Below are 17,131 nucleotides of genomic sequence, written 5' to 3' on the forward strand. Positions count from 1 at the left end.
GTGGGGAATCAGCTGCTCTAAGTTGCCCTTAGCCCCAGGCTAGCCTGGCCCTGCACAAGAGCTGGGTCTGTACTGAAGCTAACAAAATCGTCTCTCTCCTGCATATCCCTCACTGGGGGTATCTTTGCTATTGATTGATCTGTTCCGGCAGCCTGTCTGTGCACTCCTGAATGTTTGGTGGGGAAAGGCTCTGATGAATTAGTGATGAAAACAAAACCGCAGGAACCCCTCCAATCAATAATCTATGTCTGAGGAGAGGAGGAGGGAGAGAGGGAAAGCAGGAGGAGTGAGGAAAGAGGAGGAGGAGAGGCAGACAGGGAGGAGGTAGGGTGAGCGAGCCAGCGGGACTTGAAGCGTGAAATGGAAATGGAGAATGAAGGGCAGAAATAGAGATGTCTATACATCTCTAATATATCCTCAGTTTCTAATACAACATCCCTGTTCCCTTGTCTCATTACTGCATATCATGCTATTTGTCACACTGACGCGTCTGTGATTCTGCTCAGTTCCTGCCATGATCACCAGCCACCCCAACACTACCATGGCTAAGAAGGGCCAGACCAAGGAGCTGAACTGCACAGCAAGGGGCGAGCAGCCCATCATCATCCGCTGGGAAAGAGGGGACACTGTCATCGATGCCGAGAGAAACCCCCGTTACTCTATCACCATAAACAAGAAGGGAGATGAAGTCATCTCTACACTCAAGGTCAGATACGGCATACAACACGACCAAACCCCAACACTTACATTAATATCGGAAGGATTGTTTGATGTTGTAAACGGAATACAGAGCAAACAATAACGAAAATTAATAATCACACTGCAAAAATCCCCAGTAAGTCATTAACAAGTAATTTAGTCTCACATTCAGTCTTGAAATAATATTCTCCTTAAAAAAAAAGTGAAATGTAGTTGGATAATTCTGCTTGTTTCCAATGCAGTTTCACTTGTTCAAGAATTTCCTGCAAACAAATGTCAATATTTTAAAACAAGACAGAATTATCAAGCCACTAGTATCAAGAAAATGACAATTTAAGAAAATTCTTGAAATTAGTTGATTTGCATTGTGAAAGTGAAAGTGAAATGATCTTACCCTTTTCACAAAAAAAGACTCAATACAGGATGAAATGATTTGTTAAGATGGTTATTTTTGCAGAAAGTGTTGCTGGAAGAGCTGAGATCTGTTGTCCATGCTGTATATTGTGTAGCAGATTTTGACCTTTGCCTGTTTGTGTTGGTGTTCCCAGCTGAACCCAGCAGAGCGTGGAGATTCTGTCTTCTTCTCCTGCCACGCCATCAACTCCTATGGAGAAGGTCGAGGGCTCATCCAACTCACTGTGCAAGGTATCCCTACTACACACACACACACACACACACACACTTCACTCACTTTCTTTCATGTACTGAAGCATTAAGGCTCACAATACCGAGCCCTAACCTCCTTTTTCCCATCTTATCTTCTCCCTGTACACACACATATTTCTCTCTTTCTCTTTCTCTTTCTCTTTCTCTTTCTCTTTCTCTCTCTCTCTCTGTCTCTCTCTCTGTCTCTCTCTCACACGCACAGAACCCCCAGATCCCCCTGAGTTAGAAGTGAGGGAGGTGAAGGACAGGAGCATGAACCTGCGCTGGATCCAAAGGTTTGATGGCAACAGCATCATCACCAGCTACGACATCGAGTACAAGAACAAGTCAGGTAGGAATCCAAACTAAAGCCTCCATTTCAGTCTACCGTACCAAAATATTAAGTAGGCTTAATGTGTTTTCTAATCTAATCCGTAATCTCTCCCCCTGTTTGACAGACTCCTGGGATCACATGTACACGACCAGGAACATCTCACCCACCAACAACCAGGCCAACATTGTAGAGCTGCACCCAGCCTGCGTCTACAGCATCCGCATGTACTCCTTCAACAAGATCGGTCGTAGCCTGCCCAGCAAAGAGCTCACTATCAGTACCGAGGAAGCACGTAAGTGATTGTTTTCTCCTCACAAAAATTTAGTTCTCTGTTTCTATGTCGCCCTCTTCCTCTCTCATACTCACTCTTCTTAGTGTGGAACAGGGCTGTAAATATCGACCGTAACGTCTCATTTGACATTTTCCAACAACAGAACCTGACGGGCCGCCTATGGATGTAGTCCTCCAGCCAATGACATCTCAGAGCATACGGGTCACATGGAGGGTAAAATCACTATTGTTTTTACTTTACTACTATGGATTATCATTATGCAGTACCGGAGATAACTGTAGAATAAATCAGTAATGCAGTGATCCATCTGTATCATAAAACGGATAGTTCCAGTCCTCATTGCTGATTGGCTGAAACACGAAGTCTTTGTAAAACACCTCGTAAATGCACACCTCTGACTGTACAACAGTTCATGTAAATATTAATACGAAATAGCTAGCGAAAAAATCACTTCTGCCCACAGCCAGAACTAGCTGAAATAATTACTTTATTGAGAAAGAAATGCATAGTGGCAAAGGGTACAAGTGTAACAAAAAACAAAAAAGTAAGAATAAGGGGCAAGAGGAGCAGACATTTCAGCTCATGCTTTCATCAGCGCTACATGGAGAGCAAACACATTACCCATTAGATAAGAGAGGGGAGCCACAAATAATCAATGGATACATCATCAGGCAATCAATTAAAAATCTTGAATTCATTGAGCATTTGTGTTCTTTCTTTTTTTAATATAACAGTGTATTAATACTGTTTTACAAAAGCAGTAAGTCACTTGATGCAGTGTTTCAGTACAGCTGAGAGGGTTTTAGGCACAAAGCTTACCTTAATATTCACTACTACAGCCGTAACACTTAACCTGACAAACTTCATCTCTATCTTTCAGGCCCCTAAGAAGGAGCTGCAGAACGGAGTGATCCGAGGCTACCAGATCGGTTACAGGGAGAACGGGCCAGGCAGCAACGGCCAGTACAGTATCGTGGAGATGAAGGCTACCGGGGACAGCGAAGTGTACACCCTGGACAACCTGAAGAAGTTCGCCCAGTACGGAGTAGTGGTCCAGGCCTTCAACAGAGCCGGGACCGGCCCCTCCAGCACTGAGATCAACGCTACCACACTGGAAGATGGTAGGACAGCCAGGGGAGAGGGAGGAATGACAGGAGGAAAGAGGAAGTGGATGGAGGGAGAGAGAGTAGCAGCGAGTGCGAGACTGGACTGAGAGTAATAGTGCAGGAGGGGGAGAGTGTGGGAGGAAGTGAGGGAGGGTTGAAAGAGACAGAAATGAAAAGATGCTCATGGCTTATCTCTTTCATTTGTCAAAAGGAATAGTAAATAGAGTCAAATGCAAGAACAGGGTGGAGGAACCATAAATAAAAGGAGCTAACGTACACATACAGACACACATGCACGCACACGCTCAAACAAAATGGTAGAAATAAATTTGCAGCACATCCCCCATTATTCCTTCTACTTTAATTAGCACCCTCATTAGGCTGGTAGAGAGCGAGAGAAGAACAAGGAAGCCCATTACTCTCTAAATGTCTGCCCACTCTACCTCTTCTCTCTTTCTTTCTCTCTCTCTCTCTCTCTCCCTCTCTCTCTCTCCCACTGGTTTCCTTTCTCTTCCACATAGCACCATTTCTCAGTCTATTTCCCCCCCCCTACCCAAACAGATATCTCCTTTTCCTTGCACAGGAAATCCCTGTTTCCTCCTTACACTGTCGTTCCTCTCACTCAGACAGACAGACAGACAGACAGACATGTGGACCCTGCATGTCTGTGTGGACAGTAATGATAGTGACAGAGACCCTGATCATGGTAACAATAATAGTAATGGTAATTGTAGAGACAGACAGTCTGAGGCTGTTTCTTCAGCTGCAATTACCTAAAAGATGAACACATTGTCTTCCTCACACTTCAGCTTTTTATCCTCCACATCTCACCCCCATCCCCCTCTCATCTGCATTAACCCTTTAAGGTGTATATCTCTACTCTTCATGTAGCTTTCTCCCAGTGCTCTGCCCCCGCCCACCCCCTCCATCCCACCCATCACCTCCTCTCCCTCTCTCCTCAGTGATCTAAAGGCTAGCAGTGAACAAGGAGAGCTATTGAGAGCTAATTTGAGCTTATTTGACTAATCTATTTCAGCAAAGATTGCCAGTGGGTTGTTTGTGATGAGTGGACATTGTCATCAGCGGTTTAACCGCCACCTTAGATCAGCCAGGTGTCCTTCGTGACAGCAATAACCGAGGAGATAAAAGCATCTTTGACGACTAGAAATGGTTTAAAAAAATCTCAAAACACGTACATTTGAGCCATGTACCTCTCTGCGACCTTAACCCCTTGCTGTCCTCTCCTGTCTCTCCAGTGCCCAGCGAGCCTCCTCAGAACGTACGAGCCATCTCGGTGACGTCGGACGAGGCGGTGATCACGTGGGCCGAGCCTCCACGGCTGACGCTGCACGGTGTGCTGAAAGGCTACCGCGTTGTGTTTTGGTCCCTCTTCCCTGACGGAGGTGGGTGCTGTGGGGGCCAGGCCCAGTGGCCAATGCAGAGTAATTATCACCTATCTCATTCTAAACTATACACCAACCCATCCACCCGCCTCTCTGTCTCTCACTCAGTGTTGTGTGTGTGTGTGTGTTTATGTGTGTCTGAACCGTCCTCATAGTGCACTTACTGTTCTTGCACTCCTGTCCGCGTGTCTTTTTCATCCGTCTTTGCCCGTGTTTAGGTTTGCTTACGTGTAACACCGTCAGTGTTGATGATGAATGTGATTCAGCTGTGTTTGTGCAATTCCCACGTTCCTGTTCTCTGTCCATCAGCTAACCCACAATACTTTCTGAAACTGTTGTCCCTCTCTCTCCTCTCCACCTCAGAATGGGGAGAGATGCAGAATATCACCACCACGCGTGAACAGGTAGAGCTGCGAGGGCTGGAGAAGTTCACCAACTACAGTGTTCAGGTGCTGGCCTACACACAGGCTGGGGACGGGGTCCGCAGCAACGTCCTCTACATCCAAACCCGCGAGGACCGTGAGTACACACACAGATATGTACACACAAACAAACAAATGAACACAAAAACAATAAAGACATCGGCATTTTCTTCATTCGTTCATTCCATGTATTTTAGTACCAAAAAAGACCTGAAAAAGCAACAAAAAAAAGACACACACACACCGATACACTGTGCTTGGACAGTTTTAGCTGAATGGAAGGGGGTGAGGGTAAAGGGAGAAAGGAGATGGGAGGGGGTAGATAAAAGAGGGTGCCGGAGTGTATCTCAAACCCATGACTAAAGCTCATTTATGCCGGGAAGCTCCATTAGCAGTGCTAATGAGAATTAAGAGGCTTTGGGTCCACGGCTCAGGGCTGAGGGAGGGCTGGAGACACGGGGGGAGAGGAGGGGAGCTCTCACCCAGCATATAGCATCCAGGAGCCAGCCATCAGCCCCGGCCTGCAGCCTCTCTGCCAGCCCTCTAGCCATAGGCATAGGGATTAACTCCTCCTGGATTAGAGAGAATTAATTTTGTGCTTACACCATTGGAGGCGGGATTACAGCCCGATCCATGTCTCCTTAAAGTGAAGGAGGAGGGGCGTGGAGTGTGAGGGGGTTGAAGATGGAGAGAGAGAGAGAGAGAGAGAGAGGTGATAGCAGGGCCTATTCTGGGGTGAGAAAGTGAATGAGACATGAAAAGAAGTCTCAGTAGAAACATAATAGCCAAGGAATGTTTGAGCCCTGCATTGTTGATCTATTGATCTGTTTTCTGAGCCAACGTATATAAACTTCTCTGCCAGATTACTGCATTCTCTATGTATTTGGCCGCTTTACTTTGAGGTTTCTTCCTCTCTGTCGTTGGTACAGTACAGTAGTGTGTGTGTTGATGTAGGTGGGGCTGTTCACACAGCAGCATTGTGCCTCTGCTCCTCTCTGTCACACTGGCCCTGCTGGCCATGGAGCAGACTGTCTGTCTGGAGTCCTGGGCAGATTTTGGGCACCAGATGGGACTTAATTCTCCCCCTCCCACTCCCACTCCCACTTTGACATGGAGGCCCAGTTATGATAATGATGACTGCCTCGTCTACCCCCCCGCCCTCCCTCCACCACCACCACTCCCCCAGGAACTGCACCTAACGCTCTCTCCATTCGTCCCTCCCTGCCTCCCTCCCTTAAAACCTCCCTCCCTCCATCTATCCTTTCCGTGTTTGTGTTGTTTTATCCCTGCTCATGTAATGTGCAGGATGAGAGAGCCTGAGGGGATGGGCTGACTGGCTGACTGACTGGCTGGCTGAATGACTGGAGCAGGAGGCCCCACATAGGAGGAAAAGAGGAATTGGGGGCTGGATTGAGAGAGAGGGGGCTCTCACACTGTTACAGGCCCCTTCTGTAGACCCCAGAGGAGGCCCACTGTCAAGTGCAAGTTATATTTATGGTGTGGTCTGAATAGGCTTGTAACTATGAACCCCATACTGTATGGCCAATGTGATAAAAGCTTTGCTATATTATTCATTTAAGCTTGTTCACCTTTCACTATATATTCCTGATATAATATGTTTTTTCTGTAAAGAGCGCAACCATTTTAAACTCTTCTTGAGGCTTTAGCTTGATTACTGGTAATCAGAGTATTACGTGGTGTCTAGTGTCAAGCTGAAGTGGCTAGCAGAGGATCAGACACTAGTGTCTAATCTGTTTGTGGGTTTGAGAGTTAAGAGAATGCTGGGCGTCACGGAGTCAGAACTGCTGACCAGAGTCTGAGGGAACATATGTCACCGCTGTCCACCCAAAGGGAGTTCCTCCAAGTCCTCCCAGAGCGGCTTAGTGCAGGATAAGACTGGCAATCTGCAAACAAGCCTGCTCACTTTAATAGGCATCCAACACCCAGCATGTGCATGCACACACACACACACACACACACACATAAACACACATGTAAGTACACACACACACACACACACACACACACACACACACACACACACACACACACACACACATGCCAGCCCTGCTGATGTGTCTATGTGTTTTCTCTAGTTCCTGGTCCACCAGCTGGCATCAAGGCAGTTCCCTCCTCTCCTAGCAGTGTGGTTGTGTCCTGGTTACCTCCTCACAAACCAAATGGTGTCATCCGCAAGTACACCATCTACTGCTCCAGCCCAGGCTCTGGACAGCCGGTAAGTCCTGCCTAGGTGTGCTGCATAAGGGGCGGGTAGAAAATGCTCCAGGTATTTGAGAGGCTCTAACAGCTGAACTTGACAAATATGCTAGATACAATACCGATTGGAAGGATAATTTATTAGTAACCACCAGTATTCATTGTACCTATATATGTGTGTGTGTGTGTGTGTGTGTGTGTGTATCTTTTTGCGTGTCTCTCTTTCACTGTGTTTGCACCATCGCTTTATTTCCTGCCCTCCCAGATGAACAGATGAGGTTGTCTTGGCAACGTGATGAGACGTAGATATGCAAATGTAGCAGAGAACAAGCTCACACATGCACACTGCCGCATCAGAAGCTCATGCTCACACACACACACACATACACACACACACACAGACACACACACATACACAGACACTGAATTTCAACATTTTCTATTTATACACGCATGTACGGCATTTCAATTGCAGTTAGATCATGCACGCACAAACATGCACACCGGCACGCACCGAAATCTGATATCAGGTTAAGAATCTCACTTTCTTATTATTCACAAATACTCCTCCCTCTCTGTGCATGAGTACCATGTAAATGAGCGCGGGCATGGAGAAGAGAGGAAGGGAGGGAGGGAGGAAGGGAAGGAAAAGGAGGTTGAGAGAGAGAGAGACACCATTAGAGGGAGGGAGAGACCGAGGGGAAATGAGAGAGAAAGAGAGAGATGAGGGGAGAGAAAAAAAGAGAGAGAGAGAGAGAGAGGCAGACAGGGAAGGAGGGAGGAGCAGAGGAGGGTATCAGTCACACCGAGATGAGAGTGCTTTTGTTCCTCTTTTCATTATCTCCCTGTATCACTCCCTGGATCACCACAACACTGCCGCTATGCTGGAGGAATGTTCTAACGTTCCCCCCCCCACACACACACACACACCCCTCCTTCCCTCCCTCCCTCCCTCCTCCATCTCTCCCTCCATCCTCTCTTCAGCGAGCTAGACAGAGAGGGGATGGAGGAAAAGAGGAAAAGGCAAAATGGTAAAGGAAGTGGAGATGAACAGTGAGAGATGAACAGATTAGAGAGAGAGAACAGGGGAGTGACGAGAAAAAATAAAGTGTCTGTGCGTATGTGGGTGCATATATGTGTGTGTGTGTGTGTGAGGTTTTACTTGCTTGTGTACACATGCATTTAAATTCAGCGTGTGTGTGTGTGAGCGTGTGTGTGCATGTCTTTTCAAAGGTGTTTTTGTATGTGTTCTGCAAACAATATCCACCTTAAGTCATTTAATCCAGTATTGAGTCTTAAAATCATATTTTTCTTAAACAAGTCAACAAATCTGCCGATGGGGTGAAATAATTTTACTTGTTTCCAATGCAAATTTTCTTTACGTGAGTGGAATGATCTGCCTTATTCTGCCTTGTTTCAAGACACTGATACTTGCCTCTAGAAAAGTGAAACTGCATTGCAAACAAGTAGAATTATCTCACCCCATTGGCAGTATTTTTTTTCTTTTTTTTTTAAGAAGATTTTAAGACTGAATATGAGACTAAATGACATTTTGGGCAGTCGTGATTCTTTTTCAATCTGGTGGAGCTTCCATTACAAGCGCTACCACCTGGCCGGCCGTGTCACTGTGGTATCATAGACTGTTAACATGACACCATGTGCCCTCTGTGCCAGGCGCCCAGTGAGTACGAGGCCAACCCGGAGATGCTCTTCTACCGCATCACGCACCTCTCCCGTGGTAAACAATACCACATCTGGGCCGCAGCCGTGACAACTGCTGGCCGCGGCAACATCAGCGAAAAGGTCATAGTGGAGCCTGCTGGGAAAGGTAGGTCCTCCAGGCGAGCCTGTAGTGGAGGAGAAGGGTAAAGAGATTTGTGTAAAGGTTATGAGGCAGAACGTTCTAAAGATGGCTATGAAACAGCAACATGATCTCCTTCACACAGATCACTTTCATCAGCCCCTCTTTCTCTTTCTCTGCTCTCTCTGCTATTGATTGACAGCTGTAGTATTGATTGAGTGCCGGCTATGTTGCAAGAAACGCTGTTGTTAATTATGTGGTGATGAACAGGGCCTATCCAGTAAACTGACCCTTGGGGAGAGGGGTAGGAGGCAAGAATCAATACAGGGGAGGATCTATGGAGTATAGATAGACTGAAACCAAGAGGTATGAGGAGGGGCTATGCTAAGACACCATGCTACAGCTCTTTATTGCCATAGCAGTGAGTAAAGGCCTTTCCCCTAAGGCAAACTGGGCTAGTCATTCAGCAAACACAGAGACAGACAGTTAGACATCCTAAGCATGGGGAAAAGAAAGATGTTTTGCTGTGAGAGAGAGAGATGAAAGTGCTTCAGTGGCAGAAAACAGTTTTTGTTTTGGCTTGGTTTGTACGTTTCTAACATTTGTGCGTGAGAGTGTTTGCGTGGAAGATACAATTCAATTCCTGTGTTGTTTTTTCGTTGGGTGCAGCCCCAGCTAAGATCCTGTCCTTTGGGGGCACAGTGACCACACCCTGGATGAAGGAGGTGCGTCTGCCCTGCAGCTCAGTGGGAGAGCCCACCCCCACAATTAAATGGACCAAAGACAGGTCAGAGCGCAGCACACACCGCTAACATTTCAGTATCATAGCTCACTTAGACGGATACTGGTACTTGTCAGATAGAAGCACAGATAAAAATGACAATAAACTGCTTTGATAAGTTACTGTAGGACGAGGATGATAACATCTGTATCCTGTCTGTACATTGTCAGCGAGGACTCTGCCATTCCAGTGACAGCTGACAGTCAGCGACAGATCTTATCCAATGGCACACTGGTGCTGCGTTCAGTCAAAGCAGAGGATTCTGGGTACTACACTTGTACGGCCACCAACACGCTGGGCTTCGACACCATCATAGTCAATCTTCTGGTGCAAGGTGAGAGGAAAATGGAAGATGTATTTTGATGGAACTGACCGGTACAGAATGCATATGCTTCTATTGGTGTGTGTGCTCGGTTGTTGAGTAACTGAATACCTGTGTGTTTACATCCAGTTCCTCCTGACCAGCCTCGTCTGACTGTCTCCACCACCTCCACCTCCTCCATCACCCTGGCCTGGATCCCTGGGGACAATGGAGGAAGCTCCATCAGAGGTACGCTGCCATCCTCCTGACATAAACTTGACTTTCTGGGCACAGAGTAACACTTGCCCATCTTGCAGTTGTCTCTTGAAGAATGAAATTTGGCCTTGTAGTTATTTCTGTGACCTTCTACAGGTCCTCTTTAGTGTGTTTTACCCTCTTGCTGTCAAATATAAACAATAAGCTTAATGTGTCTGTGTAAAAATAGGCTAAAGAACAAAATGGAGCCGCTTGTAGCACTCTGTTGCCCTCTGGTGTCCAAGAGATGTAGCAGCAGCAAGAATTCCACCACAGTCTTTAATTTCTGAGATACACAGTAGATGTTCCAGTATAAAGTGTTTGTATTTAACCTAAAGCTGTGTTGTGTGATTCTGCAGGTTTTGTACTGCAGTATTCTGTGGACAACACAGAGGAGTGGAGGGATGTGTTCATCAGCTCCAGTGAGCGTTCCTTCAGGTTGGACAACTTGCGCTGCGGGACTTGGTACAAGGTCAAGTTGGCGGCCAAGAACAGCGTGGGCTCAGGGCGCATCAGTGAGATCATCGAGGCTAAGACCCATGGAAGAGGTAAGGGAAGGTGAAATATAGCTCACATGGGTGGGATGGGGAACAAGGGGCTAAACAGACTACTGTATAACTCATTACAGAATAACAGAATAACATCCAACTACTCTTACTTCAAATGTAACAGAAAAAATCTCAGTTTGCCATTACAGAGACTAACCTTAAATATGCCTCAAATTCGTATCTTTACTTTCCCATCCTATTTAATCCTTATTTTAAGACGATTTGCATTGTGCCTACTGCTACTACTTACAGACCATGTGCACTGAAAACATGCATTAATGTGAGCTAGTTTGTGCAAACAAATCAATTTATGGGTAGGGAATTGGTTGTTTTCTATTTTTACTTAAACCAAGTTGTACTACTGTAATTTCCCTCAATTGAATTATAAAGACGCAAAATGGCTGCCACAAAATGGCTGCAGAGGATGGCTGTGAAATCAAATGAGAGGAAGCCTCTGTCTCTACATGAAAGCATCCAGAATCAATAATGCAACAAGCTGGTGTACAGAGTTGTTGTTGTTGGTACCTCTGCATGTTCGAATGTTACATTGAACAGTTTATAAAATATCAAAAATCCTCACTCATGACTAAGAGTTTGCATTTAGGGCCTGTCCTACTGTAATGGCAAAAATCCTAAATTTTATGCTAAAGAGTAAATAATACCCATTATGATAGTATTCCTCCCAGACTTTAAGTCAGTGATACATGGGCAACATCACGAGGCAATGTGTATGTGCAACATTGCCTTCAGCAGTTGCAGTGGTTGGCGTCACCACTCTCCTTCTGACTACCTGTCCCTGTGTGTCTCTGCCTGTCCTCTGTACAGAGCCAGTGTTCAACAAGGACCAGCCGCTGCTCACCCACATCAACTCTACCCATGCGGGCCTCAACCTGCAGGGCTGGACCAGTGGAGGCTGCCCCATCACTGCCATGATGCTGGACTTCAGGCCCAAGGGCACCTGGGCCTGGCAGACCCTCAAGGCCAACTCCACCACTCAGCTCTTCCTCAGTGAGCTGCGCGAGGCCACCTGGTACGAGCTCAAAATGAAGGCCTGCAACAGCGCCGGGTGTGGCAACCAGAGCTCCCAGTTCGCCACCACTGATTATGATGGCAGTAAGTCTCTCCTACTCTCTCTGCTTCTGTTTCAGTCTCACCCCTGTTTGCACAAAACTCGTACTTTGAAGTTACCATGTCATGGTCATCTCAGGGACACCGATTTCAAAAGGAAAGGATCAAATCTGGAATCTTACCGAATTTGTTTTATTGCCTATTTATTGGCACACCAGAAACCAGCCAAAGCTCTCTCTTTCTTTCTTGATCTGTCCATCTACCTATGTCATCTCTCCCTCTCTCTCTGACATTTTCTGTGTCTGTCTTTAATTTAATCTTTTTCCCTTCTTTCTTCCCCTTTCCTCTACAGGTACCATCCCTCCCATTAAGTCAGCTCGTGGAGAAGGAGATGATGTGAAAAAGCTGTTCTCCATTGGCTCTCCTGTCATCCTGGTTACTCTGGGTGTTGCCTTGCTTTTCATTATCCGCAAGAAACGCAAGGAAAAGAGGCTTAAGCGACTTAGAGGTGAGAGAAAGGGAAAGTGAGACACCGGCAGAGGGAGAGATCAACATTACTGTGTGATGGATCAATGTAACAAGTTGTGACAGTTTGAAACGATTATCTTCACATCCCGTTGTAATCTAATTAAGATATTTGTGTTCTTACAGATGCTAAGAGCCTTGCGGAGATGCTTATCAGGTAAGAACTAGCTTTTTTATGGATATGTTTTCAGTTTTTATGGCTATGGCTTAGATGACCTGAAAGGAATTAATAGGTATGGGTAAGTTGACATAGCTAATTTAGTTTAGAAAGTTTAGAATGTAAGTTAACATACACTACCAGTCAAAAGTTTGGACACATCTGATTGAATATACTATGTTTTTCATTATCTTAAAGCCATTTTGATCTAAAGGCTTATGCTTAAATGCTTGAAATTTGTGAAGTTGATGCCTATGTATGAATTTCTTTCCAAAGCCTTTGCCTTTCCATCAAGACAAAGGGTGGCTAGTAGTTTTGATGTCTTTACTATTATTCGAAAATGTGGAAAAATGTAAACTTTTGACTTGTACAGTAAGTCAACCTAATAACTTAATCTGACCATATCTGTCATTTGCTTGTGTGTGTGTGTGTGTGTGTGTGTGTGCAGTAAGAACAACCGCAGTATGGACACTCCTGTGAAGGGTCCCCCTCAAGGCCCAAGGCTGCATATTGACATCCCACGTGTTCAGCTACTTATCGAGGACAAGGAGGGCATCAAACAGATAGGTCTGTGGCTGCGCAAAAGAAATAACATTTATTTAAATCTATCATTTATCATTTAAATTGTCTTGTATTTGAACCAATTCAAGGCATTTTTTTGTAACTGTTATATTTCCTCATCTCAACAGGGGAGGACAAGGCAGCAGTGCCAGTGACAGACACTGAGTTCAGCCAGTCAGTGAATCCGCAGAACTTCTGCACAGGCGTGTCTCTGCACCACCAAGCCCTCATCCAGAATTCAGGGCCTTTGATTGACATGTCAGACATCCGCCCGGGCACAAGTGAGTTTTTCTTTTTTTTTTTTGTTTCCAATAACGATTTTTGCAATATATAACACTGCAGCTGAAGTGTTTGTTTATAGTATCTATATTACAGAGAGTGTCAGTCTCTGATCATTGTTGCCTGTGTCAGACCCTGTGTCCAGGAAGAGTATAAAATCAGCTCACAGCTCCAGGAACAGATACTCCAGCCAGTGGACCCTGAGTAGACCAGGTCAGAGCCAGTCCACGGTCTCAGCACGAACTCTGACCTCAGACTGGAGGACCATGGGCTCTCATGGCATCACCGCCACTGAGAGTGACAGCTACAGCGCCAGCCTCTCCCAAGATACAGGTGGGTAAAGCCCAGCCATACCACTGACACAGTGACACTGCTACTGTACCTACTGTACTACTGTACTACTACTGTACTACTACTACTAACACTGCTACGAACAGTATTACCACTACAAAGCAACAAGATACTGTAAAATAAAAAAGAAAGAAACAAGCATATTAACAAAGATTAACAAGATTATGCAATGGTAATATTTTCTAAAAATACAAATTTACAAAAAGTACAAAAATATAAAAACAGGCAAGTTCTTAGAGTTATTCTTCTGCAAATAAGAAATGAACAGCTCTCAAAAGCTATTAAAAAGCCATTTATTGCTTTAAATGTAAAAACCATTTGTTGCTCCAAAGTGGTCCAAAGTAGTCAATAAAATCAATTATAAAGCCAACTGGAAGCCAATATAAGGAAGCTAAAATGTGACTTATATGAGCCCTCCTCTTAGTTAAAGTCAAAAGCCTAGCTGCTGCATTCCTCTATCGTGCATCACAGTATACATGTCAAATGCTAAATTATTGTGACCAAAAACATACTTATTTGTTTTGCAGATAAGGGTCGCAACAGCATGGTGTCGACAGAGAGCGCTTCGTCCACCTACGAGGAGCTGGCCAGGGCCTATGAGCACGCCAAGCTGGAGGAGCACCTGCAGCACGCCAAGTTCACCATCACAGAGTGCTTCATCTCCGACAGCTCGTCTGACCAGATGACCACAGGCACCAACGACCCGGCAGACAGCATGACCTCGCTCAGCACGCCATCTGAACCGGGCATCTGCCGCTTCACTGCCTCGCCACCCAAACCGCAGGACTATGACCGCGGTAAAAACGTGGCTGTGCCCATTCCCCACCGTGCTAACAAAAGTAAGTATGAAGGGACATCCTTAAAGTGATAATCCGCAAGATTCTTGTTTTTTTCTTGATTTTGGCAACACCTTTGGTGCAAAGCGGTCATTGCTTTGGTGTTTTGCACTCAATGTAGGCACTGGCCCAACATACTGTAATAATAAAGACACTCAATGTAGATTGAAGCTTCTCATATTTCTTCTACCATCTTATATTTATTATTTTAAGCAGACAAAATGGCACAAAAGTCTTAATTTGAAATGACTACATTGTATTGTATGTCTCTGATCTTGTCATGACTATTCTACTGTCATTCTCAGGTGAATTCTGCAACCTGCCCCTCTACATGAAGACGGATCCATTCTTCCGCAAACAAGGGGAGCTGCACGACCCGTGCCCGGCCGTGCCGCCGCGGGAAGCCTCGATCCGCAGCCTGGCACAGCGGGCGTACCACACCCAGGGCCGCCACATGACTCTAGACCCTGCCAAGCAACAGGCCCTGACGCTGGGCCACTCTGGGCTGGGCAGCCTGGGCGTGAGCTCGGGCACCGCCACCCTGCCCCAGAGGACTCTCACCATGCCCGGCTCCAACGCTGCTGCGACCGCTTCCACTTCCAGCACTAGCAGCAACCCCACCAACAGCAACAAGGTGGGGGGCTCCAGAGACTCGCTGCTAGAGAGCAGCTCCTCCGCGCTGGGGAGACTGCAGAAACAGAGTGTGGGGGCCTACTCCAAGTCGTACACGTTGGTGTAGTCCGTTCTCTTGCACAGACTTGCGCTGCTGTCCCACTCCTCAGCCAGCCCCACTCTGGTACTCTTCAGTCTGGGCCAGAAAGGGCATGCAAGCATCTTTCTTTAGACCCAACTAATGGCTAACTGCCCAGCGTCCTGTCTAGTTTTCCTCTGGATAGGTGTTCTCCCAGACAGAGACCCAGCTAACCCTCCTGTCTCACGCTCACCTGGGACTCGATAAAAGAACTACTAACTCCAACTAACAGTTCCAGACGGCCGGTGCTCAGCTCCGCTCAGCTCCGCTCAGCTCTCGTGGGAGTAACACAGAGAAAACCAGGAGCTATTCTGCGGTCATTTGGAAATATAGACTATTACTGAGGGGCTAAAAGCTCTGTGCTTATGATGATGAGGAGTGCGAAAGCCCGTACAAAGCTGGGTGGCCATGCTCTCTCTCATACGCGCAACCATACTGTCCTCCATAGTTTTGAGTATTATGTCAATTTGCAGGACTACCAATTAAGTTCCCTATTCTTATCTCTCACCCTCTACATGTTTCTTAATGTCCCGGCTAGCTATTGGCAGATTTGCGCTTACTGGTGATTTCAAAAAGAAGGATTCAGGTTCACCTCCGAGGAACCTCAAGCTCAAATTTCTACCACGTTAATGTTCTCCACACATCTCTCTTCCCTTCCAACTGAACAGTATCCAACAGCTTTTTGACCGAATCATGACAACCCAAATGACCCAGCTATGATTTCTCGCAATACAAATAGAGAATATTTGGTATTATAAAGAATTTACATATATATTTCTATGTAGGTATATTATTGACATTTAAGTGAAATTATGACAAAGTATAAATTGTATATACTACAATAGTGTAGTAGTATATACAACAATTTTAATGTTAATGTCGAATTTAAGAACGAGACAATCGCTCAATCATGTAAAGAGAAATTAAAAAGAGGTTGGACTAAAGAAGGAGAAAGTGTAGTATATATAGGGGATGTTCTGTATGTTACTGTATGTAGACTGGCTATAAGAAAAGTGTTCCTGTGCGGACGGGAAGTGCCCCTCTCCAAGCCCCTTGTTGAGACGGGAAAGGCAAGATTGGTTACTCAGTTTTAATTCCATTTCCTGAAAAGGCAGACTGATTGAACAGATCATAACCTCATTGGCTTTAAGTAAGCAGACCTACGGCTCTGTGGTCTGGTCTGCCGAAGAACACAATAAGTCTGCAACACCCGCTTCCCTCTGTGTGTTTGGTGGATGCCACCATGACACAAAGATTTCATGGCTTTCAGTTATAGGAGCCGCTCATTTGCTCCTAGTTAGTTTGTCATGAGGCTGTCAGTGGTTGGTAAATACAGTTACTGTATATTCGGAAACCAAATCGATTTCACAGAGGACGGGGTTGTGGATGTGGTCGTGTTTATGACTCGGCCTGCTGGCTGTTGTCTGAGCCTCTTGGTTCACTTTCACTCGCACCATTTTGCGTCCCCAAATTAGTTTTCTGTTGGGGGGGGGGGGTAGAAAATGGCTGCTGCAAAATGGCCACAGATTGGAGTTAATATATTAAGGCCTCTGCTTGTGGCATGGATGACAGAGACTGACAAGACTGACAGTCACAGATACAGTAACACACCCCACCAACCTCTCAGCCAGGTATCACTCAGCCAACCCCAGCTCTTTAAAGAAATGTACAACTAGCTGAAGGAGTCCCAGTCATGTGAATGAAGTAAAATAATCTACTGAAGCTGAGAGTCGTTATTTGTCAGGGAGTTCAGTTTGAAAATTATATAATGTGCACTCAATTGATATCTTTGTTGTTGC

At 45.8% G+C, this 17,131-nt stretch overlaps 1 protein-coding gene across 1 annotated transcript in view; it reads left to right on the plus strand.

The window, feature by feature from the left end:
• Nucleotides 1–15,320, plus strand: part of LOC139925289 (cell adhesion molecule DSCAML1-like) — a 57,094-nt gene extending 41,774 nt beyond the window's left edge. Inside the window, 23 exon segments of the mRNA XM_071916604.2 lie at nt 507–706; nt 1,248–1,344; nt 1,568–1,696; nt 1,803–1,970; nt 2,113–2,183; nt 2,851–3,091; nt 4,333–4,518; nt 4,843–4,998; nt 6,998–7,154; nt 7,866–7,911; nt 8,793–8,946; nt 9,589–9,706; nt 9,871–10,034; nt 10,152–10,250; nt 10,616–10,804; nt 11,630–11,917; nt 12,225–12,380; nt 12,524–12,554; nt 13,003–13,121; nt 13,244–13,396; nt 13,527–13,727; nt 14,273–14,584; nt 14,887–15,320. Coding sequence (XP_071772705.1) covers nt 507–706; nt 1,248–1,344; nt 1,568–1,696; nt 1,803–1,970; nt 2,113–2,183; nt 2,851–3,091; nt 4,333–4,518; nt 4,843–4,998; nt 6,998–7,154; nt 7,866–7,911; nt 8,793–8,946; nt 9,589–9,706; nt 9,871–10,034; nt 10,152–10,250; nt 10,616–10,804; nt 11,630–11,917; nt 12,225–12,380; nt 12,524–12,554; nt 13,003–13,121; nt 13,244–13,396; nt 13,527–13,727; nt 14,273–14,584; nt 14,887–15,320 — 3,869 coding nt within the window.
• The last annotated feature ends 1,811 nt before the right edge of the window (nt 15,321–17,131 follow it).

This window comes from Centroberyx gerrardi, chromosome 11, assembly GCF_048128805.1.
Source record: "Centroberyx gerrardi isolate f3 chromosome 11, fCenGer3.hap1.cur.20231027, whole genome shotgun sequence".
Classification (NCBI taxonomy): Eukaryota; Metazoa; Chordata; class Actinopteri; order Beryciformes; family Berycidae; genus Centroberyx; species Centroberyx gerrardi.